Raw genomic sequence first — 24,912 nt, forward strand, 5'->3', positions numbered from 1 at the left:
AAGAAGTGCTGTGAAACTGAATTAGGCCTATGGCAATGTCTGTTATCATTAGGTTGGATGACAGCCATCCGCTGGGCTGGACCGAAAATGCCCCTAAGAGTTTAGCTCCAAAATTAGCACTGTTAGCCAAAGAGCTTAGCTCAGACATATTTCATCAACCGGGGGTGAGAAATGTCATGCTACCAGAACTGGGGAAAAAAACACACACTCGTTCATCTGCTGCAAATTAACTGTAGCCAAGCAACAAGTTAGGAAATTATCTGAATGAATCTATACAACGACTAAAACAATGTCAATCTCTGCTGTGATGCACAGTGAGACATCAAATCTTTAAGCCTAATAATAACGCTCCATCACATCAGCACCTTGCAAAAGAAAAAACTGCCTGTGTTACATTTTTTTCCTGACACAACTAAGTGTCTATATTCTCACTGAAGGGAGAGAAACAGTGTATTTGCCAACACTGAGTCTTCTTAAAGAAAAGCTGCATTGTTTCACCTGGTGATGAACTGTCATCTGTCACACACCCCCAATGCAACGCAGAACGATGTTTGTTCCAAGAGCTTACTTTAGAGGAAGCTACAGATATTTTGATCACTTAATCCCTGTATTGTATGGACAGAATAACACTCACACACTTGCACAGTCACAGTGAGAGGGACAGAAAGAGTAGAGCATCAGTTATTCTTTGAATCATTCTACTTGCATCACTAGCAGAGGATTTGAAAAGAAATATATATATTTATAAAAAAAGGAAAGCCATCATCTTTCTGCGTGTACACAAAACATGCATGGGTACCGAAAAAACTCAAAAGCATAGAGGCCTTTTACAGTCGACAGGGAGGGAGGAGGAAAATATACGACAAAAAACGCCATTAATTCACAGCATGCACAGGAAGATAATACACAGCCTAACTACATGCGGCTTCTGCAGCATCCACAGTGATATATGTACAAAATATAGTGGGCGAAAAGGCGTGGGAATGATGAGAAATATGACAAGTAAGTGTCTAAATTTAAACAATATACAATTGAAGAGCGGAGCGTGTGGGATGTTGTCATGCAGTACACATATAATGACCCAGACCCATAAGAGAAGCCAAGATGTCAAAAAAAAAACAGTCCCCATGACAGACTGAACCTAAAGCTTCAGACCACAGGTCAACATGGTTACAAGATGTTGACAGGTGTAAGAATACATAAATAAATAAATAAATAAATAATACCAATAATGTGGTCAAAATGTGAAGCAGAGATTAATTCAGACAGGCAAGGCAAGGCGCAGTGCTCGACTGATGACATGCTGTCAATTAAAAGCAATGAATCTGGTTGTGAGGCGTGAAAGGAGGAGGGAGGAGAGGTAAAAGAGGGGGTTTAACCTGCGAGGAGGCTACTGCGGTGGCATTTAGCGAAGTGGGATATTTGCCCCTGTAGCCTTCAGATTAACAACACTTCACTCTGATTCAGCTAAGACCCCTAATTCTTGCAAGGTCACTAATCATTTGTGGACAAATGTTATGGCTTCTGGGCTCTTTTAACATTTTTAAAGCGCACGATAATCACTGGGGGGAAAAAAAATATATAACCACAAATATTTAACTAATTTAACATCTTTTTATACATAAAGTATAAAAGAAAAAGAAAAAAGCGTCTCCTTTTTGCTTTGTGACAGTTGTTTCACTGATAGTTCAAAAGAACAGACTTGAAATATGACGAAACTTTGGAAAATACTGTTTAATGTGAACAGGCAATGTCGTTTTTTTTGCGCTCTATCTACGAGCGGGGGTTAGGCGATGAGTGAACAGACTATAGAGCACTTGATTGAACCAAAGTCTATATGGCCTGCTACTTGTGGGAGATCCTGGAGCTGAACTTTAGTGCAACACAAGACAATTTCAGCAGTGTCAAATATCCTTGGCAGTAATAACAGTGATTGGCCTGTAGTCCAGGGCCGCAGCCTGATGGCTCTTGATGAGGACATGGAGAAGAAGTATGTAGACCTTCTATAGCCATGTGTTAGTGCAGGACTGGGGGAAACCAATTATCTTTATCATTTGGCCTATAGCCCGTTCGATAGCACTCTCCACATACAGTGAAATTACAAACCACCCACAAGCAAAAATAGAAAGAAAAAAAAAACTTCCTGAACTTCACTTCACAGTTGCGTTGCTATGTTACAACAAAGACAACATTACATATCTTGTTGCGATGGCATCCACGATGAGTGTTTGACCTGCAATGCACACAACAGCTGCAGCAGCTAAAGGTGTGGGAAAGCATCTGAATGCAAGTGAGAGATCTGAAATACACTAAGTCTCACTGGCTTATTCTATTGTGCTACAAACAAACAAGATTGCAACAACAATGTGCAGCTTTCATTGTTTACAGTTACATTATTTACATTCCCTCGATGGCTACACGCTGGAATAGGGATGTCACGATTATAGATTTTCTTGGTACGATTACTGTCATAGAAATAATCACGGTATTAGGATTATCACGATTATTATGCATTTATCAATTTCACAACACTATTAATATGCAATATGAAAGAATCATGAATCTGAATCTGAATATAGTCAAAATATAATTACATTACTCAATATTTACACAAAATATTTGTAGTATAGGACCAATTATTAATCCCCCAGGGTAAGTGTCATTTTTTATTCTACCAATTCAATGTTACATTAGTTAAATGGACCAGTATCTGTGCATTCACCTTTACTTTGGTGCACATCTGCCGAAATGGTTCCGACATAATCTTTTTTTGGAAAGTGACAGTATTTAGGAATCTTTACGATTAATTAATTGTGGTGTTTAATACCACGATTAATTGTGAAAACAAGTAATCGTGACATCCCTCCCTACGCTGGACACTATGCTATGGTGTCTGTCTCTCTGTGTGCTCATAATGGTTCTTCTAGGTGTTTATAATAGTATGGTGTTAATATACTGTGTAGCCTAATAAGGGAAGACTGTCAAAAAGTCAAACAGCTGAAAAGAAAAAAGAGCCTAGGCCTATTACTGGAAGTTCAACAAACATGCACACACGGTTAACTGCCTGCAACAAACTGAAAATGACTCTTTATGTGTTCTCAGCCCTCACCAAGCTCACCCATCCATAAAAATCCCATCTCAAGGAGAGCAGAGGTGAGGTCTCTCTCTCTCTCTCTGCCTCTCTCTGGCTCCTACACTTTCTCCCTCTTGCTTACACATGCACACAAACAAAGCCCCTTCTTTCTGTATCATAACTACTCCCACAATTACTCAGACGATTACTCAGATCAATGGTTTACCTGCCTGTTTGAGCTGCTCTTATTCTGCTTGGTGGTGAGGCAGAAAGAAGAAGTAGAAAAAGAAAAAGAAAGAAAAAAGAAGAAGCAAAAACCAAACCTCCAGGCTGAATGCATTAAACAGGGTGTCTGACATGGGTACAGGATACTGTAATACCACGCAATAACATGATTGAAAATAGCAAGACTGGCAAAATGTATTGTCAGTCACAGCTGTCACACATGAGGGGGTAATGCATAAGTCTATCAACAATGTCCCTGTTACAGTCTGCATCCCTGTTTCAAGCAATCCCCTGCCATTGCATCCCTTCTGTTGAAAAATACCCCCCCAAAAAATAAAATAAAATAACAAAATAAAAAGGACTGGGTGCAGCAGAGCTCTCCTATAGTGACAGATATCGAGTGGGGAGTCTAACAAGGGGTTGGGGGTGATTTCAGACTCTCTATTTAGAAATGACAATACATGAGCACACTTAATTACCCAGTCTCTAGTCTAGATCAACAGAGTCTTCCAGCAGTGAAGAGACTGGTGTATTCATTAACAATGAACAGGCTCTTTTCTGCCGAGAAACAATCTGCCTTGCAGACGACAGTTTTTTCAATGGGTAAAGACAGAGGCTAAAAATTCAGACACATTCTCTAAAGAGGAATGAAGGGAAACTCTCCCACAAATAATCTCTGAGACTTTGGCCTACATTTCTGACTGATTTGTTTTGGTCATGACTGAAGCAATTCCCACAGAAGCTGCTTTTCTTTTTCTTTTTTTAACAAGTCATAAAAACCTTTGTTCTTTGCCCCCTAGTCTACAGTTCTCATAGAGCAGAAATGTAATGAGAGGCAAGCAAAAGGCAAAGATTAATCCATTTGAAGAGAGAAAATATCACAGGATACAAATTATTCCAGCACTGGGTAAATATTTTTGGTCATACACAATTTGATTTTGCAACATTTTCAAGTCCTTAATGTTAACACCCATTAAATGCAGGTTGAAGAGGGGGGAGAAACATGGAGGGAAAAGGCAAGTACAGGGCCATAATTGATGGCTCAAAGTGTAAGCTTTCTCTCTGAGGGTCTGCTCAGGTCCTGATCTCCTGGCCTTAACCTGAAACAATCACTCTTAGTTAACGACAACACTTCAGCTATTGACAGCGTGATCCCGTAAAGCAGACACTTCAATCAACAGAAGGCAGCCGGAGGAGGTGTTGTGTGTGTTGGAGGAGAATAAAAGAAGGCGGGGAGGGAAAGAAGAGGGGGGGGGGGTGGAGGTGTGAGGGGGGGGTTATGGGTTCGGATGAAATCAAGAAGTAAATAAATGAATCGATGAATGAATAATAGATTGGCCAGCTAGTGGCCTCTTGGAGCAGCAATGCAGTATTAATAACTGACTCTTACTGTTCATCTCTGTGTCATCACTGATACTCTTAGGTGGACCATGGCCAGCATAACACACTGCTGATCTGTACATTCGATCCGGATTACGAACTTTCTTCAGTCCTTCAGGAGGCAAAGAGAAAAGTAGAGAAAATCGAGGAAAAGAAGCATTCTGCCAGCCTGTGATATCTACAGAAAGCAAACTCCCCATGCAACACATTTTAATGAAACACATTTAAAACACACAAGAGCTGTTGGGCAAACATGTGATGCGAATAATAATAATAATAACAACAACAACAGTCATAATAATAATAATAATAATCATAATAATAATGATGATGATGATAAATCACAGTGAATCTGTCCTGTACTCTGTTGTTTTGAGTATTCGGAAACCTGTGTGAGAAACTACAGCCAATAATACGGGTCAGTTGTAGCTGTGGTCCAATTTGATATGGGTCAATAATACTCCCTATTGCATCACTGGTAAACCGGATCAATCAATACAATCAATCAGTTGGAGGCAGTGCAAAAAAAAAAAAAAAACGGTCAGTAAAGGTCTATTTACAGGCATTAGGACCGATACGTCTGAGGGAACCACAGACCGGACCTGGGTTCCCATCCATCCACACCTCACTGATTCAATTAAAAGGCTCGAGGGCGGAGAGAAAGAGGAAAAAAATAAAAAAAATGTGGGTCCTGATTCAACACAAAACTAGGAGAGCAAATCGTCCGACATCACAAGGAGGTTAAATTCATCCTTCTTTACAAAACAGCAGAGAAACATTTATACCATTGCTGCACAAGCACTTTTGTAAGTTAATGGCTGACTGCGTGCTTACTTGATGTTTTGCTGCCGCCTCACCCTGAACTTTGAGTGAAATGATAACATCATGAAGCTTTTTAAACTGCACTCGCTCGAAAATAAAAGAGAAATATTACTTCCCCGCACGGCTGAGGCTGTGTGTGGGGCCTAATTCACTACATTTTTTTAGGAAACAACCTTTGTTGATTGTTTCCGCTTGTCATCAACTGCTTGAACTGCATTTACACCCGGATTTATGCAACACACCTGTGTGAGTTTTATACGTCTCCATAAAACTGTCCCTTTATTACTGTCCCTTGCATTTCTGCACATTTTTAAATGAATGTAAATATGCTATACACACTTCTGCTAGTACTGCTACAAACAAAACAGCAACAAAAAGCTGACAGTATCAACATTGGACTTCAGAGGGTAAATGCATCAAGATTTAATTTTAACACTTGTGTTTTGTTTTGTCTTTTAAGCCCCAGCAACACAACAGTGTTAGCACTGTAGCTCGTTGTTTACAAAAGTGCTTGTTTCATTCCTCACATTTTGGCTCTTTGGCACAGCAATATTTGTACGAGCCTCTCTCTCTCTTGCTCTGTTATAGAAGCAAGACGATTGGCTGTGGGTTTATCCGGAGCAGTCTCAGTCTAAGACATATCAAGCCTGTCTTTTCAATGCCCTCCAGGCATTGTACTTAAAGTAACGGACCCACAGAGCTTTTTATGAGTGTGAAGAAGGAGGAAAAAAAAAAAAATACCCCCAAGGGCTCTGACAATCAGTTAGGCTGGAGAGAAATACCCCAGGATGTAAACATTACACCACTGAGTGAGACTGGGTCATGGCCCCTGGGTTTAACACGAGATGTAACCCTCAGTTGTTATGGGCCATCATCATAAGACCTGCCAAACAGCTAAGAGATCAGCACTGCCCGCATACCACAAGGACAAAAGGTTAAGACACAACTGTTCAGCTCGCTTGCTTGCTCTCTCTCTCTTTCTCTCTCTCTCTCTCTCCGACGTCCAGGAGCACGTCATCTAAAAAAAAAAAGGTGTAATAGTGACCGTGCACATGGGGGAAAGCATGTTCTACATTAATGAACAGCCATAACGCAATATGAGGGGGACTGGATGCAGGAGTTAGAGAGTCCGATGTAGAAGCTACAGTATACTATAGGGGTCAGGGGTTTGCATGAGACGACATTGCATTTACATGAAAAGGTATGACGCTCTCTCTTTCTCTCTCTCTCTCTCTCTATACTCTCTCTTCCGCCTCCTCCTTCTTCCCTTTTTCCACTGACCGGCCTCGCGGGAACACTGAAAATAACTTAACCTGCTCAGCAATGGGACTTTCAAGTCAGGGTTTTCACAGTGAGAGCTCCCTACATGTGTTGGAGAAGAGAGGAATCGAGATTAACAACTGGAGCCTATTTGTTAAGTTCGGCTATGTAGATGAATACATTAGGACTTTACACCACAGTGAAGTCATTACTATCATAAAACCAGATGTCTTCATTTTTTTTTTGTCATAGCCACAGACTGATCCCTCATATACTATATAAAGTCGGCTTCTGTAGCTCAATAGCACCCCCTGGTGGGACTGTGTTTGGTGGTTGGCACACTGACATCCAAAACAACAGAAATCCCAGTGTTTTTTATCATTTCCTCTCATATGGACAGAGGTAATTTGTTTACACTCATTCCAAACATTAAAGTAATGCGACATCAAAAACACTTCCTGTTTGAGGTTAGTTACTGACACCAAACTCCTGAGGACTGGGTGAATTTGGGAGCCTGCTGCAACAAAACATTATGAACAGCTCAGAAGCAGCTGGCTATGACGATTTATGTATTTTCTTTCTCCCTTTCTCACATAATGCAGCCAATTTAAAGAAAAGTGTAAGATGACTCTTTTGCTTCACCCCAGGAATCTATATATAAATCGATAAGTATAAAGAAATGCCACTATTTAAAGGGATGGACATGTTGTATTAATGTCCAATCATTATACACATGTCGGGTAATCACAAAGTTGAAGTTCAACATTTAAATTAGGACGTAACTATGAGAATTAACATAACAATAGACAGGAAATGTGATTTAACTTTGCACATATGGTTAACAAGCTCAAGTATTTCTATGGAAATTACATTTTAAGTTGCTTTATGCTGTTTTTATCATCTGAAAACATCACTCTTGTCACATATTAAATCTAGATTGTAAAGACGTGACTCAATCCAGCCTGGTTCAAAATACTGTGAGCAGTAGCTATAGGAGGCTGCCATAAAAAAAAAAGAAGTCCCTTCAGAAGTGCTGTGCTTTATCTTATCTCTACTTCATACAGACGTTGTTTAATTACTACTCATGCAAAAAAAAAAAAATCCATGGGCCTGCCTGTCTGAATGAGAACAGATCTCTTATGCATATGCTCTGCAGTAAAATATCCCTCCACTTTTTAAAAAGAAGAAATAAGTAAGTCTAATGCATTTCATTTCGAGTTAGTGAGCCGTAACAAATAAGCTGAGGGGAAAGAAAAAAGTCATCATTTTGTCCTCTGAGTAAAGTAGTGTAATGGGCAGGCTGCTGGAAATCCTACTCTCTCCATCCTCCTCCCTGTTTCCTCTTGTGTGATGGCATTTCATTTCAAGTGCGATAGGGCTCTGCAAGCGGAGCGGGCATTACAACGTTTTGATGCCCGTGTCTCACACCAAAAATATAGGCCAAGTAGTCCTACTAATTGGCATTTGGAAAAGAAAAAAAATATGATACCCTTCTTCTCCTCTCTTCTCTCTCAATCTCTCTTCTTCCTCCTCCTCGATTTAAAAAATACATCACTTCTGTCTCGTAAACACTATCCGCTGAATGCCAAAGAAAATGCTGCTTGCGCTTCAAGGGGGAACTGAACGACCCTTTCTCCTCCTCTAGCTCTCTTTCTCTCTCCAAAACAACACAAAAAACTACTTGCACATATTGTTAAATAAAAAAAAACAGACATGTCTAAATGATTATTATCACAATGCCTGCGAAACAAGCGGTCGCACACCGAGAGGCGAGGTATTGACAGATACAACTGAACAGAACCGAGCTCCGCTTTCCTCCCCCTCTAAATCTGGGGAATAATAAGGGAAGAAGTTGGTCGATGCCAATGACATGTTGTCATTAACTTAGCCTTGTTGTTAACAACTTGAATTGCTCGTGATTTGATGACACCGATGCTGAGCAAAACAAAAAAAAATAATGCACGGTGAACGCGGCGGCACTTTTTTTTTTTTTTTTTTTCTCTCTCTCTTCTCTTCTCCCCAAAACCACCACCACCACGCTGACTCCTATTCTGTCCCCCCGTGGGGTGGTGCTTTAAAAATGTGATGGGGAAATAGTAGCTGGCTGCTAGAAAGCAAGCTAATATTAGCTGGCTAGGTGATGTCTCCACGTTTTAGCTGTCTGTTCGGGAAGGAAGGAAAATAGCGGAGCCCTTTTTCCGCCCGTAGAAAAATCCCCCCCCCCTCACTTGTCCCCTTCGCGTGTCGTGTGTCGTCGTCTCCGCACACGAGTTACAACTGTTTCTAGAAAAATAACACAATAACACGGCGGTCATACTAGTAAATTAATCCCATTATATTTCTCTTACCTTCCGGCTTGTTTTCGGCAGCCATTTCCCCTTCACGCGCAACATCCTCCTCCTCCTCACGACCGTGGGTACCACGCGCGTGCACGGCGAGGACAGCACGAGGAGGGACCGGAGGAGCGAGTGGCGAGTCTGTCCGACCGAGGAGAACTTACCATTGGCTGTGAGGCGGTGACTGACAGAGAAGAGGCTCCGGGATGAAAACACATCTCCCCTCACCTTGGCACCACCAGCCGTGTTTTTTCTTTTTTTTCTTTTCTTTTCTTTTTTTTTTTCTTTACAGTGAATTTAAAACAGCTCAGATTATAGGCGCTGCAGGTCTGGTATGACGCGTTTGTTAGCCTAAAATATGGTGACGCGACTGTTAGGATGTATTAATTAAAAATAAATAACTTAACGCTATAATATAATGCTCGCCAGGTGAGGCTGTGGCTTTTATAGACTTATAGGCTACTTAATTAAAACTAATGACGCTGTGAATATTGCATGTTTGTCCCATTAAAGTCCTTTCTATTCCAATATGCACAGCTCCACTACTTCCTGAACTTAAAGCAGAAGTAAGCGGAATATTTGTGTTAATATAAGTCTTAAATAGTTGTATCTTCCGACAGCAATCACTTACATAGAGTGTTTGGTCTGAAACACGGGTCTGTCAGTCACTCTGCTCTGCTGTAAGCCGAGGAGAAAATTTTCCTTGTATCCTACAAGCTTTATCCAATGAGGAGAGAGAACGGCATAAAGGGGCGGTCCTCTCTGTGTGTGCAGCCAAGGGGTGAATGTGGTGACGTAGGGACGAGGGCGGGGACTGCTAACTCCATCGGCTGACAGGAAGTTAGCCAAAACCACCGGATCGCTTACTTCTGCTTTAATTAAAACTAATGACGCTGTGAATAGGCTATTGCATGTTTGTCCCATGTTAAAGTCCTTTCTATTCCAATGGGCTCTATGCACAGCTCCACTACTACTTCCTGAATTTAAGGCAGCTCCTTTATTTCCTGTCTTACATTATTGGACAAACTGATTAATCCAGGTGTGTCTGACCATTGTGACTAGTACTCAGACACACCTGGGTTAATCAGTTTGTCCAATAATGTAAGACAGGAAATAAAAGAGCAGCCTTCAGTTCAGGAAGTAGTGCAGTTGTGCATAGAGCCCATTACTGAGTTGACCAAAGAACATGGACATAAATATAGGACCCCTAAACTAAACTAAACTAGACTCAAACTAAACCAACTGTCTCATTTTCTGTCTCTGTTTTGGTCATTTTGTGTCTTTTTTATGACTTTGAAACAGCCAATATGAACAGCTCAGGGGGTCCCTAACCTCTCAAGCCCCCCCATACTGATTAGCTAGACTGATCGGTAATCCATTTACAAATCTAATCTTCAACCACTGAGTTAATATTAGGCTAAATTACTAACTGTTATGGTTTTCATTATGATTTTCATTACTTTTTAACATGTCTTCACAGATAAATCTGCCAAACTTATAATTGCAGTAGTTCATACAAATGATAACAGGATAGAAATTTCATTTTTACATCATCATCTGAGATTAATAAGGATACTTTTTTCCATGTATTGTTTGAATTTTATAATTAATTTTACTGTACTATAGCTATCAATACTAATTTCCGGAGAGTTAGACCCTCCAGGGGCCACAACTAGTTTATTGAAAACAGAACAACAACAAAACATTTGAGGCATATCAAACAGTATAGTAACAGTCTGCACAGTCTGTCAATCAAGTGTCCAGATGTCAGCTTACATTTGAAAGTCTGTAGGCTAGTTTGTTCCCTTGTAAACATGTCTAACTGATTTCAAATAGTGGCACTATATGATAGGCTACTGACGGCTGCAGGGCTTTCCAGGAGATGTGGATCGCTCCGCTCATGTGACAACAGAGGCTGTTGTTGTTGCTGGAGTCCATCTAAACAGTTCTGTCAGGTGGCGCAGGGTCAACGCAGTGCAGCACACACTTGAAGACCAATTATATGAACACAATCACTTTAATTCCAGCCATTATGCTATCAAGGTCCAAACTCAAACTATCATTATGGTGCAGTTACATAAGCTTGACAATAGTATGGCTATGTTAAATGACTACAGGCAATCTAATTACAGATCCCCGTGCTTCACAGACTTTGCTTTTGGCACTTCTCTGTGAACTACAGCACTTAAGGACAGCCTTCACCCTGTATTAACAAGCCGGTGGCCGTCAGTGCTGAAATGCATTGTATAGTTTGAGCTGGTGGTGCTGAAAGGACAGCTCCTCTGCTGCCTGCCTGCCTGCATGAGCGCCTTGTGTATAGTCAGTCAAAGGCTCGGTGCTGCTGCAAAGTAATGATGAACTAATAAAAAAGACATAATGTGGCAAAGTGATTCTCTCACCCCGTGTCTTGATTGCGCCCAGGTGGATGCAAACAATATTACTTTGGAATTAAGCATATTTATAAAGCACATACATAGGCTATATGCATTTTAAAACAACTCAAATGTACATTGTTCTGATTTTTTTTCTTCGGTTTTGATCACATTAACATAGATGTTTTCTTCTTTTTTTCCAAATCTTTTTATTGATTCACAGTTGCGGTAAACAGTACATCCAGAAAAAGTCACATTTTCATTTTTTCATAACCCAACACCCACCCTACCCATCCCGGAGACCTATACATCCGAGCCAAAAAATAAAAATACAATACATAGATGTTTTCTTTTAGACAAAATATGATTACAATTTATTGCAATAAATACATAGGCTAAATTAATAACATTTAATAAGTATCTACGTGATTAAACATACTGTAAAATGTCACCTCACTTTTAGATTATGGAAACATATCTGATATATTTCTTTAGTATATACGCATTATTCTTCAGCTTTGTCAATAACTAATCAATACCTGTGATTTTTAAACTTAGAAAATAAAAAGTAATAATAATAGTAATACATTTTATTTATAATGCACTTTACATTGAAGCAATCTCAAAGTGCTACAGTACAAGCTCAATTAAAAGGGACACAAATTAATAAAAGTTTTAAAAAAAGACGATGAAAAGTGTACTAAAATTTAGCAGAAAGCTTTCTTGAATAAATATAATGAATGATATAAAAGTGAACTGAATACAGTGGTGGTGGTGGTGGTGGCGGTGTCACGTGGTGTCGTCGTTCATCCCAACCACGAGGGGGCGACAGAGCGCGCGCGGTGCCACGTCACAGCGGTGAAAATGACGACGAAGGAGAAGATGACCGGGTGTAAACATGGCGTCTGCCTTGGACGATGATGAGATCGGCAACGATGATTATTACTCGCTGCTGAATGTCAGAAGAGAGGTACGGTTCACCTTTGCGGTCCTTGCGGGTGTTTGTGCGGGTGAATTTAGCAGCAGATGCGTGAAGTTTCTCCGTGTTTTGCTCCACGGCTGCTTTTATATCGACAGTTGACGTTAGCTAGGTGACTAGCTTGTGACCCTCGACATTGATTCCCTCTGTGCTGCTGTGACTCTTTGGCTGGATAGTTTACACCAGGACGAAGCTACAGGTTGTGGTTGTGAAGTTACGACTTTTTATCATACAGACTGACACACACCGACACGTATAAACGGGAGTTTTACAGTCACAGAGAAGTTTTTGTGTTATTTATTGTGAGTCTTTATGTGTTTATATAAAGTGAGAGTTATTTTCAGTTTCCTTTGGGACAGACACATGACACACATAGATAGTGAAGGCTAATGCTACTACTGTAGGCTACTGTACTTCAAGGTTTCAGCATGCTGCACGGATTAAACTCTGTACACATATGCTAGGGATCATCATCAGACGACTTTTTGGTCGGGATAACTTGATTTGTGGAGTACATTTATTATGTTAAAATGCAAATCCCGAGTTATTACACAAGCATATGCTGTGATGCAGGAGTTTAATTTTTAATGTTACAAGTTAAAGGCAAAGTTGCATTGAAGAATATATCAGAAAATGCATGCAAATGTGGGGCAATTTACAGATGTTATTCATTTATGAAGTGACAAGTTAAATGAATTAAATAAAATCAAATGCAATCCCTTTAGCACTGTTATTTGAGAATGAGACTTTACTTACATACTGTATTTGTGCACCTTTTTATTTCACGATCAAAAAAGCATGTTTACAAGTTTGGACACTGTACTACATCAGTACTTATTAGGTTAAGTGAGATACAAATGTAATCATGCATTAATATTTCCAATTTACTTCTTTCTCATTTAAAAAAAATTAACAAAATATGATATTTGTAATGATGTAACCCTAACCCATTTATCCGTATGCAGTAATACACAAAGTCATTTGGGTTGACATCAGATTAGTGATAGGTTTTTTTTTTTTTTTTTACGCTGTAGTCCATCTCACATCAATCTACTCATAATCTGAATTAAAGCAGAACCAGAAAATGTTTTTTTTTTGTTTTGTCACATGTAATGTAAACCCGGCAGAAGGGATCCGTAAATAAAACTGGAAGTAGGTGAGCTCAGCTGTAGCAGTGTGCATGTTATATGTTGTTTTTGAAGGTTTTCCTACAAAGTTTCCTCTGTGACATTTTTTCAATATCATGCTCCAGGCAACACAGGAGGAGCTGAAGGCGGCGTACCGGCGGCTGTGCATGCTGTATCATCCAGACAAGCACCGAGACCCTGAGCTGAAGAGACAGGCAGAGCAGCTGTTTAACCTCGTACATGAAGCTTATGAAGGTAAGAAAAGCTTGATACTTCCTACATGAAACTGATAATATGATCTATATTAAGAATAAACTATATTGTTTATGTATTATTCTCTTTCTAGTGCTGAGAGATCCACAGTCACGAGCGATCTATGATATCTATGGCAAACGAGGGCTTGATGTTGAAGGATGGGAGGTAAGTTTATTACTGACGGTAGATGCTAATGATCCTAACAAGAGCATAATTTTAAAACCCTCATTATAAATGGCACATATGTATTGCAAACCAAGTGCAAACATTCTACAAATTTTAGATTTTGCATTTGGCCAAGTTTGGTGACACTACATTACCTTTAATTAACCTCATGCTGGTTAATTAATCGTGCTTTAAGCTATTCTGTCTGTCAGGTCATTGTGTTTGTATGTGGCGACTGTTCAGTACAGTCAAGACTTGGACAACTTTAACAAATTAGTTTATCATTAAATTAGTCTTACATTCGATAGTTTAATTTCCTCTAGGCAGAAGTCAAAAACTTTATTTGCCATTTGTGCACACACACATAGGAACTTTTGTGCAGTTGTTCCAGGTCAAGTGGAAAAACACAAGGACATACAAGACACAATGAAAAACACTTTAAAAAGGCTCGAGCCTGGGATTAAAAGAAGGACAAGGACACAAAATTTCTAAAAGGGCCAGAGATCTACAGTGTATCTGAAATCTAAAGTTCCTCATTTCAGATAGATGTTTGATTTGATGTCAATGGCTAGTTCGCATTCAAATGTGATATTAAGTTTGCATTTAATTTTCAATATGTTTTTAAATACAGGTGCGTTCTTACCCAACACCACCCCGTGCAATATAGCATCACTTCCATCTGAATTCATTGATGTGCAGAGCAGCAGTACAAAAATATGATACTTAATAAATATTCACATGACTGAGTGTGAAATACCGGTGAAAGTTCTTCCCCTGCAACTTTTATCTGCAACCTCTGAAGCACCCGAACGCACCATTCATTCACTTTGCATCCTAATCATTATCTTCTTACTCCAGGTGGTGGAGAGGAAAAGAACACCTGCAGAGATTCGAGAAGAGTACGAGCGTCTTCAGAGAGAACGAGAGGAGAGAAGGCTCCAGCAAAGGACCAACCCGAAGGTATGTTCACGGCGAGATAACAAGCCTCGTATTATTGATGTGAGCGTAACGTAAAAAAAAGTGGCTTGTGCGTATTGTGTACATTGTGAATTAACACAGTCTTCATATACTGCGTTATTCTCAGGGAACGATCAGCGTTGGCATCGATGCCACGGACCTCTTTGACCGATATGAGGAGGACTTTGAGGACGTGGCGGGAGGAGGAGTCCCACACGTGGAAATCAACAAAATGCACATATCACAATCCATAGAGGTGACGAGTTCTTTTAAGTGACATCTTTGAAGCCATGTGCACAGTGTTGACGCTGTGAGAAACGATGTTTTACTGTATGTTGTTTTACCGCAGGCTCCTCTTACTACAAAAGACACGGCCATTTTATCCGGCTCCTTGTCGACTCACAACGGAAACGGAGGCGGCACCATCAACTTGGCCTTGAGAAGAGTCACGTCAGCGAAGGGCTGGGGAGAGGTACGCTGCATTCACACGCTTCCTTCATCTTCCTCTGTTACAAAAACACCTGGACAATTATTTAAAGGACAATTCCGGGCAAATTCAACCCGGGGCTGTATGTTCCTAAAATTTTAGGTCTAAAAGAAGGAATCTGAAGATTTTCAGTTTAATTGCTCCTGTTTTGCGGTAGTTGTGTCTGTCCCCGCATAGCCACGGCAGCAATGAATGGGAGCGGATGGAAGTTCAGCTGCTTAGGCTGTTTACAGCCCTCAAAGCCGCAATGTTTTTCCACAGACAGCGTCAGATGGCGACTCAAACATGAACCGAGAAGTTTATTTACTTCAAGCAAGTCAAGAGGTGACATTCCTGTGTTTATGACACAAACGGTAGCTCCGACTGCACGTGAACACACCGAGTGCGTCAACTTGGGTCTCGTGCGAGACTCTGAATTAGATCTAGTTTTACAAACATGTCGGCTTGCTTGAAGTAAATAAACTTCTCGGTGCATGTTTGAGTAGCCATCTGACGCTGTCTGTGGAAAAAAATTGCGGCTTTGAGGGATGTAAACAGCCTAAGCAGCAGAACTTCCATCCACTCCCATTCATCACTGCCGTGGCGATGCGGGGACAGACACAACTACCGCAAAACAGGAGCAATCAAACTGAAAATCTACAGATTCCTTCTTTTAGACCTAAAATGTTAGGAACATACAGCCCCGAGTTGAATTTGCCCGGAATTGTCCTTTAATAATTATTTGCATTATTTGTTATCTGCGTGCACACAGGTAGAGTTAGGAGCTGGAGACACCCATGGGCCTCTCCTAGGAATGAAGATATTCCGAAACCTGACACCTCGATGGTGAGTGTTGAAATACAAGAGGAAGTTGTTGTTGTTGTTGTTGTTGTTGTTGTTTTATTATTCTATTTTTACTACAACACAAACAGTTGAGCATTTTGTTTCTCCGTCTTTTACCTTCAGCTTCGTGACGGCTCAGTGTGGGCTCCAGTTTTCCTCCCGAGGCGTGCGGCCCGGCGTCACCACGGTCCTGGCCCGTCACCTAGACAAGAACACTATGGGCTATCTGCAGTGGCGATGGGGGATCCAGTCCTCTATGAACACCAGCATAGTCAGGGACACCAAGAGCAGCCATTTCACCTTTGCAGCGCAGGTCAGCTGCAGCCGACGGTTAACTTATTTTTAAAGGAATAGTTCACCAAAAAATGAAATTCAGTCATTGTTGACTCACCCTCATGCTGATTAATACTCTGGAGTAGTTTTTTATTCCTCAAAGTGCATCTGGAGGCCGATTCGTAGTCCAATGAAAACTTTATAAACGTCTATAAAACTACACAAAAACCTTCCAATATTCCTCCATCCTGCTCGTCCACTGCAATCCAAGTGTCCTGAAGGGAGATAGTCCAGAGTTTACCCGAAACAATGTCATTTAGGCAAATCCAATACAGGACTGTTTAGGCTGTAAAAATATCCTAAACAACGTCGTTTCCAGTAAACTTTGGACTATCTCCCTTCAGGACACTTGGATTGCAGCAGACGAGCAACGTGGATGAATATTAAATGGTTTTTGTGTAGTTTTATGGACGTTTTTGTTGTCGGGCGCTATTGACCCTCATATAAAGTTTTGGTTGGACTACGAACCGGCCTCCCGGGTCTCCAGATGCACTTTGAGGAATAAAAAAACTACTCCGGAGTATTCATCAGTATGAGGGTGTGATTTAATGAATTTCATTTTTGGGTGAACTATTCCTTTAACTTAAATTTTAATCAAATTAACAGTTGTTTGTCCAGGTTTTGTTTGATTATTTCCTTTGTGTGTCTGCAGCTTGGCATTCCTCACACTTTCCTGATGATGAGCTACCAGTACAAGTTCCAGGATGAAGATCAGACGAAGATTAAGGGCTCAGTAAAGTATGTTTTCAAATTGCAGTATGTGTTATCTGTATAATCCTATTAAGACTCCTGTCAGTCAGTCAGTCAGTCAGTCAGTGTGTGTATCGTTAGCTCTCAAGGAGTGACAGCTTCAAAATTCAAGAAAAAGTTTTTTGACTGCAGAGAAAGAGAAGAGTGACTGTTTTACTGCCTTTGTGTTACAGATCAGGTTTCTTTGGGACTGTGGTGGAGTACGGCGCCGAGAGGAAGATCAGTCGGCACAGCGTCCTGGGCGCCACCGTCAGCGTGGGGGTCCCCCAAGGTGTCTCCCTCAAGATCAAGTAAGCGTGGCTCTTTGCTCTAGTCTTCAGTTTTGGAACATTTTTTTTTTTTGCAGCTGCCACGGCGACCCATGGGAGTCCAGACACAGCGTCTTCAGCCAGGAAAATTAATCCTCTCCACAAATTGTCTCTGGGTTGGAAAGGGTTCAACTTTGAGGGTGTACACTAGGGGTGGGAATCTTTTACTATCTCACGATTCGATTCGATTCAGATTTTTGGGGCTACGATTCCATTCAAAATCGATTTTCGATTCAAGACGATTTGATTCCTAATGAGTTCTGCTTCAGTCTATCGGTGTGCAAAGGATCCTCATGATCTACTCCAGTCTGCTTTGCAAGACAGAATGACTAAAGTGTCTTTTTCACACTTATTGAGTTTTAAACATGTATCGATGCTTAGATGGAATTGTTGAAACTGTTGCATAAAAGCAATATCACATATTGCTTAAGTAACAAAATAAAAAGTGCCTTTTATTTAAAAAAAAAAAAATAGTGCCGTTAAACATGCTGCCTTTTAAATTCTAAGGAAACGGAGGCCGACAGCCAGCAGATTTGTTTCATTTTTTATTCTTTAAAATTGATTTTGGGGACATTTTATATCGATTCTGAATCGTATTAAATGAGAATTGCGATTCTTATGTGAATCGATTTCTTGGCACACCCCTAGTGTACACACAGGACAGAAGCCACTGAGATTTTAGGTGGTGCTGGGATATGATGTTTAAAAGTATGTAAATTATTGTCAGACTGTCACAGACGGACTTTAGCAGAACATGTCTGACATTAAAGCAGAAGTAAGTGATATATTTGTGTTAATATAAGACTTAAATAGTTATATCTTCCGACAGCAATCACTTACATAGAGTGTTTGGACTGAAACACGGGTCTGTCAGTCCCTCTGCTCTGCTCTGAGCCGAAGAGAAAACATTTATTGTATCCTACAGTTTTTATCCAATGAGGAGAGAGAACGGCATGCAGGGCTGTGTGTGCAGCCAAGGGACGCCGTGAATGTGGCGACGTAGGGACGAGGACTGTTATGGTGCGTTCAAGGAAACTCGTATTTTTCCGACCGTGAAGTGGTACCAGTTTGATCTGGTACGAGTTCACCGGTCAGAAGTTACGAGTGGCCGTTATAGTGACTTTCACCGGTAAAACAGGTCGGAGAAACACGAGTGGGTTGCCTGAAACGCTACAAAGTCGTAAGTTGTGACTTGAAGCTGTAATTTACGATTTCAAAAGCCTGCCTGGAACGCAGCATTAGCGAAAACGACCGGACCACTTACTTCTGCTTTAACTTCTCTTGAAAACAGTCGGCATACAATTCATCATCCTGTCTGACCGTAAAGGGATATTTCAACATTTTGGCAAATTCGCCTATTGCCATAATCCTTATAGTCATAGGAGTATCTTCATTACCTTTAATTGTCGGTGCATGTTGTTTTGAGATCGGTGGGGCAGAGATGTGAGGTCTGCACGGCGCACGGTATTTCCGGGCTTTCCCTCATCAAACTCATCAAATACACAATCCAACAACTCCAAAACGCTCTGGTGGACAAGTTGTGACCTGCACATTCACCACGCTATGAGATAATAACAGAACGTTACGAGAGTTGTTTTCGAGGAAAATACGTAACGGGTACCACATTCCCTACACGGCTGCTCGGCAGAGTGACTTCAAAAGTGAAAGTAGTTCTGAGTATTTGCTTCATGTGTTGTAATGTTACATAATTATGTTATTATCTCATAGCGTGGTGAATGTGCAGGTCACAACTTGTCCACCAGAGCTTTTTGGAGTTTTTGGATTGTGTATTTAGTTTGATAAGGGTTACCTCCGTAGCGTAGCGCTGAGCAGCTCGCGTCTCTGCTCCGCCGATCTCAAAACAGCTTGCACCGACAATTAAAGGTAACGAACCTACTGCTATGACTATAGGGATTAATCGCAATGGGCAAATTTGCCAAAATGTTGAAATATCACTTTAAGTATTACAGATAGTTCTTAGTTTGTATTACTCTCTGTTTAGGCAGTAACGAATATGTAGCTGAGGGAAAAGTAAACTTTTATATTTCTCGATGTGAGTTGGCCCAATCTGCCTTTTTCAGACAGACATTCCCACAATTATCTCACAGAGTGGCCAGGTACATTTTAAATAATAATAAATCCATCTCCATATCTGCAGACTAAACAGAGCCAGCCAGACGTATTTCTTCCCGATTCACCTGACCGACCAACTCCTGCCAAGTGCTGTATTTTACGCCACAGTTGGACCATTGGTTTTCTACCTCGCCATCCAGCAGCTCGTTATTCGGCCCTACGTGCGGGCCCAGAAGGAAGAGTAAGAAAACCCTTTCGCATTTAACTTGGTTGATTCATGCATGAGAAGCATTATGCCAAGTATGTACTGTTATGGCAGGATTTTATGAGCTAATTTTATTTATTTCTTCCCATTTACGCTCTTCTCACTCAACAACAACAGAGACTTGGAGAAGCAGCGGGAGAGCTCGGCCTCTAATATCGCCAAGAAGAAGCAGGAGGCGGAGGCTTCTGTGAGTGTTTCCTGTGCGTAGCTGGTTCGGAGTTAGAGAGGAGATGCAGGTGACGGTGTTGTGGGCGACTGTCAAGGAATATTACAAGTCGCACAACAGTCTGAGATGGGATTAGATAAGATGCAAAGTCTTATTGAAATTCATTAGTATAATCCATACGATGTGAGATCTCATTGTTTGTCTCTGTCTCCCTCCCTGTGCCTTTTTCATCTCTGAAGGTCTTGCTCATGCAGGAGTCTGTGCGCAGGATTATTGAAGCTGAGGAGTCTAGAATGGGTAAGATCAATAATATTTAAGGGATGAGCTTATCCTGGGAATAATGTTTTTTAAGCAGGTTGTTGAAACTGTCTGATTCTCTTTGATTCTGGACTGTTTTTCATACATTCGAGATGAAATACTGATTGAAAGTTGCTCCCTTCCAAGTGTAATTCCAGAGATACAGTGTCTGTTTTCACTGTATGAAACAAAACTGGTTCCCTTGCTCACCCCCCCAAAAAACGAAGTTACAGCAGAAAACACAATTTAAATCATCTTCCTGGGTGTTTCACTGAAATTTAAAGGGACTGTATATCTGGCAAAGACTAGTAAAGAGACTCACTGTGTGGACACTTATGGTGTCTTAGGTGATTGTGTGGACATTAAGGGCAGCTTTTTAATCAGGGTTGAAACAGCTGATAAGAGTGCCAGAGCTCAGCTGATTTTATTTATTTTATTTTTTCTTTTTGATGACCCTCCAGCTTTTATTTCCACAGGGGCTTTTTAGTTGGCCCTTGATAAGTAGACCTAACAAAAAGCTCCCAGCAGAGAGTATAATTTTCACCTGGGGGAGTTTGGCAAGTGATAATTGGTTTATGACACCTGTCACTGTACAGGCTGCTTTGATTTTAGTATCATCAGAGGTCCCCTAGACTTTGCACATATAAAGTAACAGTTAATAGCACCAGCAGCATCGTGTGTGTGTGTGATAACATAGACACAGCTGCTCTTTATTCTAAGGACTACACACCATGAAATGGTTATGGTGCTGTTTATGCAGCTTGCAATTAAAATTAATTGTGCTGCCTTTTTGATAGGTACTTGCAAAATGATTTGAACAAAGAAATCTCACAATTTTACACTGGTTCTGTAATAAACTGAGCGGCTAGAATTGCAGGCAGGCAAGATTAAAATAGTTCCAGATTGAAAGTGGGGAGATGTGTCTTCCAGGTTTGATTCCCAGCACCTCCACTGCAAAAACTCAAAATCTTTCCAAGAATATTTGTCTTATTTCTTGTCAAAATGTCTAATTTCTAGTCAAAACTAATCTCTTTCCACTTAAAATAAGACTCATCACCTAAAAATTAACTTATTTTTAGATAATTTTCACTTGTTTCAAACTAATTTTCACTTGAAATAAGTAGAATAATCTGCCAGTGAAAGCAAGTTTTTTGTGCTTGTAATAAGAAAGAAAAACTTGCCCCACTATCAGATTTTTCTACTTATTTCAAGTGAAAATATGCTTGAAAGAAGTAAAAAGTGTCTAAAAACAAGCTACGGTACTTTTTTATGTTGTGAGTCTTACGTTAGGTATAATGAGATTTGTTTTGACTAGAAAGAAAAACAAATATTCTTGGTAAGATTTTGAGTTTTTGCAGTGTCCAGGCAGCGTAGGGTTTTTGAATGTGAATGTGTGAATATGGCGACTATTGTAAAGCACTTTGAGTGAGAGCTCAGAAAAATGACTCTAAAATGCAGGAGGCCATTACCATCACATCTCCATTTGATTAAAACTGTTCTGATGTTGCCTCCTGAACCAGGTCTCATCATCCTCAACGCCTGGTACGGCAAGTTTGTGACGGACAACAGCAGAAAACACGAGAGGGCAAAGGTCATCGACGTGACCGTGCCGCTGCAGTGTCTGGTGAAAGACTCAAAACTCATCCTCACTGAGGCCACAAAGGTGCGTCCATTCATTTTTAGCTGTAATGTATACATTGATATAGTACAAGGTTTTTTTTTTCTGGTATACAAACACACACTCATGCAAGTAGGGATGTCACAATTACTTGTTTTCACAATTAATCGTGGTATTAAACACCACAATTAATTAATCGTAAAGATTCCTAAATACCGTTACTTTCCAAAAAAGATTATGTCGCAACCGTATCAACAGATGTGTGCCAAAGTAAAAGTAAATGCACAGATACTGGTCAATTTACCTAACGTAACATTGAATTGGTAGGAATTTAAATGCTAGAGTGTCATTTGTAATTAAAAAAAAAAAGATTAAAATAAACTTAAACATTTGGTATAGATGACTTGAATATTTCAAACACTTACCCTGGGGGATTAATAATTGGTCATATTTTAATAGATACTCTTGTGTAAATAATTAGTAATGTAGTTATATTGTGACTATATTTGATTTTACACTTTCATAGTGTAACGGTAATGCATAATAATCGTGATAATTGTAATACCGTGATTATTTCTCTGACAAGAATCGTACCAAGAAAATCTATAATCGTGACATCCCTACATGCGAGTGTTACAAACTGATGTCCTCAACTTGCCGTGCGATGATGCGTGACCTGATGTTGTTTTTCCCCTCAAACATCCAGTCTGGACTCCCTGGCTTCTACGACCCCTGTGTGGGGGAGGAGAAGAGCCTGAAGGTGCTGTATCAGTTCCGCGGGGTCATGCATCAAGTCCTGTCAGGAGACACCGAACCACTCAGGATACCAAAGCAATGTAAGTCCCTCGGTACAGCACAGTCAGTGTGGGTTTGCTGCTATTAGTGTTGTGTGTTTATCTTCTTCAGTGCAGGTTAATGATTTAGCTAGCAGATGATCTATCGTCTTGAACAGTTTTAGATGCTTCAGGCAGCGATGGGGATTTCACTTCAGCCCTGAGTCTTTGTAGATGTATTTAAAGGAGTCATCACCTGGAAAATCAAAATTTGTATATTGGTGTTGGACCCTGAGTTTTTTCGTTTGTAGCTCATGAGGCTGCACACCACAAAATTACGAGATTTTGACTGTTTGTTGACGTCACCACAGGAGCCTTTACTTTACTTTATGCCGCCATTACTTGTTGTTTTATTTCCCACTGTAGCGCTGTTATTTCGTCACTTTATTAAGTTTTAATATTTTTTCATGCGAGAAAGTAAGAGTTTAGATCCCCAATGTGCGGTTAGTTTATCCAAATGACGGCTGTTTAGAAGTTTGCTCCGACGTTGGGAGAAGTGAAGCTCCAGCAAGCACCAGAGGAGCGGCTCCTCAGCAACCCGTCTGCAGAGCTTGTCGGTCGGCCAACCTCCGTCGTCACCCCGGGGGAGAAAACGATCGCTAATTAACTTACCCGCAGGTTTGCAGAGGTTTACCGCCGGCTGGTTAAATTCTTTTCAGGAGATAAATGTTGGTCTCATTGACGAAATCTAACAATTGTGGCAGTCGTATTAATTTGTTTGAATGAAAAGTGAAGCTTCACACAGAGCAGCAGCTCTGCCCCGGGGCTCTGTAGCCTACGTACAGAAATCACCACATTTTGCATCAATAAATACATGTTTTACAATGAGCCGATTACATTTTGTTTTATTTTATTAAGTTATATAACATGGTTACGGTACACGGTAGAGAGCAGCATAGTATGCGGTTTCCAATACAGCAATGCCTGCGTCCAATCAATGTGCGCCTCATTACATATTAATACAATGAACATCCGGACCAGTCAAAACTCTGCGCTTTGAGAAAGTTGCCATATGAAAAAGTGTCAGAACAAGCTCTATGTTTGTTTAAAAAAAATTCTAATAAGTTTTAAGAATTGATTCAAAGGGGCGTCGCGTGGCGTAGTGGTTAGAGCGGGCGCCCCATGTATAGAGGCACAGTCCTCGCTGCGGTCGGCCCCGGTTCGAGTCCTGCGTCGGGCGCCATTTGCTGCATGTCATCCCCCCTCTCTCTGCTGTACTATCTATAAAGGCATAAAAGCCCAAAAAATATACTTAAAAAAAAAAAAAAAAGAATTGATTCAAAGCAATTCAAGGGGGACTGGATACGTAAAAAAAACAGGTGATGACTCCTTTAACATATCCAACATCATTTTATCTCCAGTTTAAAAGTGTCTCCAAATAAAACCCACCGAGCTGTTTTACTCTGCCACCTTCCAGCAGCGTTATATCTGCTTTGTTGTCTTTCCCCCTCGCTGTACAGCTCACAGGATCGACGCCGACACATAGGAGCTCCTCCGCCGACCGACCAAAAAGACTCATCTCTCAGCTGTTTGACAGAAGATGGAAAAACTTGTTTTAGATACACCATGGATTTAAAGTCTGTGTTAACTCAGAAAATGTGCATTTACCTTTTTTGTCTTTATATTCATTTAAATATGCAGAGAGGGGGAGTCAGAGGGAGTGACACAGACACACGGGCTGATCATAATTCAGTATCCACAGACAGGGTTGTGGCCTGCTTGAAATTATAATGTGACACCAGAATCAATGGCCACCAGGTTCCTCAGGCCTCATTGGTGGCCATTCGTTTTTGGCAAGGCTTGTAATTTATGATCAAGTTAAATGTACTGTATTGTACACAAACTGCAGTGCCTATGTGATTGAAGACATGAATGCACCTCTGTTTATTTGCCATATTATTAAAAAGCAGTCTAATATTGCTAAACATGTTGGTACTTTTATTTTTCTTTCTATCTTTTTAAATCTAATGCTCGTAAGAGGAGATGATTATAAATTAACTTTGAGCCTG

The 24,912-nt window shown here is 40.6% G+C and overlaps 2 protein-coding genes across 6 annotated transcripts in view; one reads left to right on the plus strand and one right to left on the minus strand.

The window, feature by feature from the left end:
- Nucleotides 1–9,313, minus strand: part of camta1a (calmodulin binding transcription activator 1a) — a 372,700-nt gene extending 363,387 nt beyond the window's left edge. For 3 of the 5 annotated variants that reach the window (XM_085782881.1, XM_085782878.1, XM_085782879.1), the window contains exons 1-2: nucleotides 9,109–9,226; nucleotides 4,689–4,790 (exon numbers count right to left, since the gene is read on the minus strand). In XM_085782881.1, coding sequence (XP_085639007.1) covers nucleotides 4,689–4,790; nucleotides 9,109–9,133 — 127 coding nt within the window. In that variant the 5' untranslated portion in view covers nucleotides 9,134–9,226. Of the gene's footprint in view, nucleotides 1–4,688; nucleotides 4,791–9,108 lie in introns of all 5 variants that reach the window. The other 2 variants (XM_085782880.1, XM_085782882.1) reach the window with 2 other exon arrangements.
- Nucleotides 9,314–12,346: 3,033 nt separating this feature from the next.
- On the plus strand, nucleotides 12,347–24,406 carry dnajc11a (DnaJ (Hsp40) homolog, subfamily C, member 11a). The gene is made up of 16 exons (XM_085782883.1): nucleotides 12,347–12,438; nucleotides 13,700–13,829; nucleotides 13,921–13,994; nucleotides 14,853–14,954; nucleotides 15,079–15,207; nucleotides 15,301–15,423; nucleotides 16,190–16,263; nucleotides 16,384–16,573; nucleotides 17,246–17,331; nucleotides 17,517–17,633; nucleotides 19,810–19,965; nucleotides 20,107–20,176; nucleotides 20,395–20,452; nucleotides 21,973–22,115; nucleotides 22,777–22,906; nucleotides 24,364–24,406. The coding sequence occupies exons 1-16, from the start codon at nucleotides 12,367–12,369 to the stop codon at nucleotides 24,387–24,389; spliced, it is 1,680 nt and encodes a 559-aa protein (XP_085639009.1). The 5' UTR covers nucleotides 12,347–12,366; the 3' UTR covers nucleotides 24,390–24,406.
- The last annotated feature ends 506 nt before the right edge of the window (nucleotides 24,407–24,912 follow it).

The sequence above is a fragment of the Trachurus japonicus genome, chromosome 7 (genome assembly GCF_045865225.1).
Source record: "Trachurus japonicus isolate A0001 chromosome 7, Traja_1.0".
Lineage (NCBI taxonomy): Eukaryota > Metazoa > Chordata > Actinopteri > Carangiformes > Carangidae > Trachurus > Trachurus japonicus.

Bases quoted from the DNA above. Each gene is read 5' to 3' on its own strand.
- dnajc11a (XM_085782883.1), top strand. From the start codon at position 12,367: ATGGCGTCTGCCTTGGACGATGATGAGATCGGCAACGATGATTATTAC. The intron at 15,208-15,300 runs GTGACGAGTTCT...GTTTTACCGCAG, and splicing joins ACATATCACAATCCATAGAG to GCTCCTCTTACTACAAAAGA. The intron at 15,424-16,189 runs GTACGCTGCATT...GCGTGCACACAG, and splicing joins CAGCGAAGGGCTGGGGAGAG to GTAGAGTTAGGAGCTGGAGA.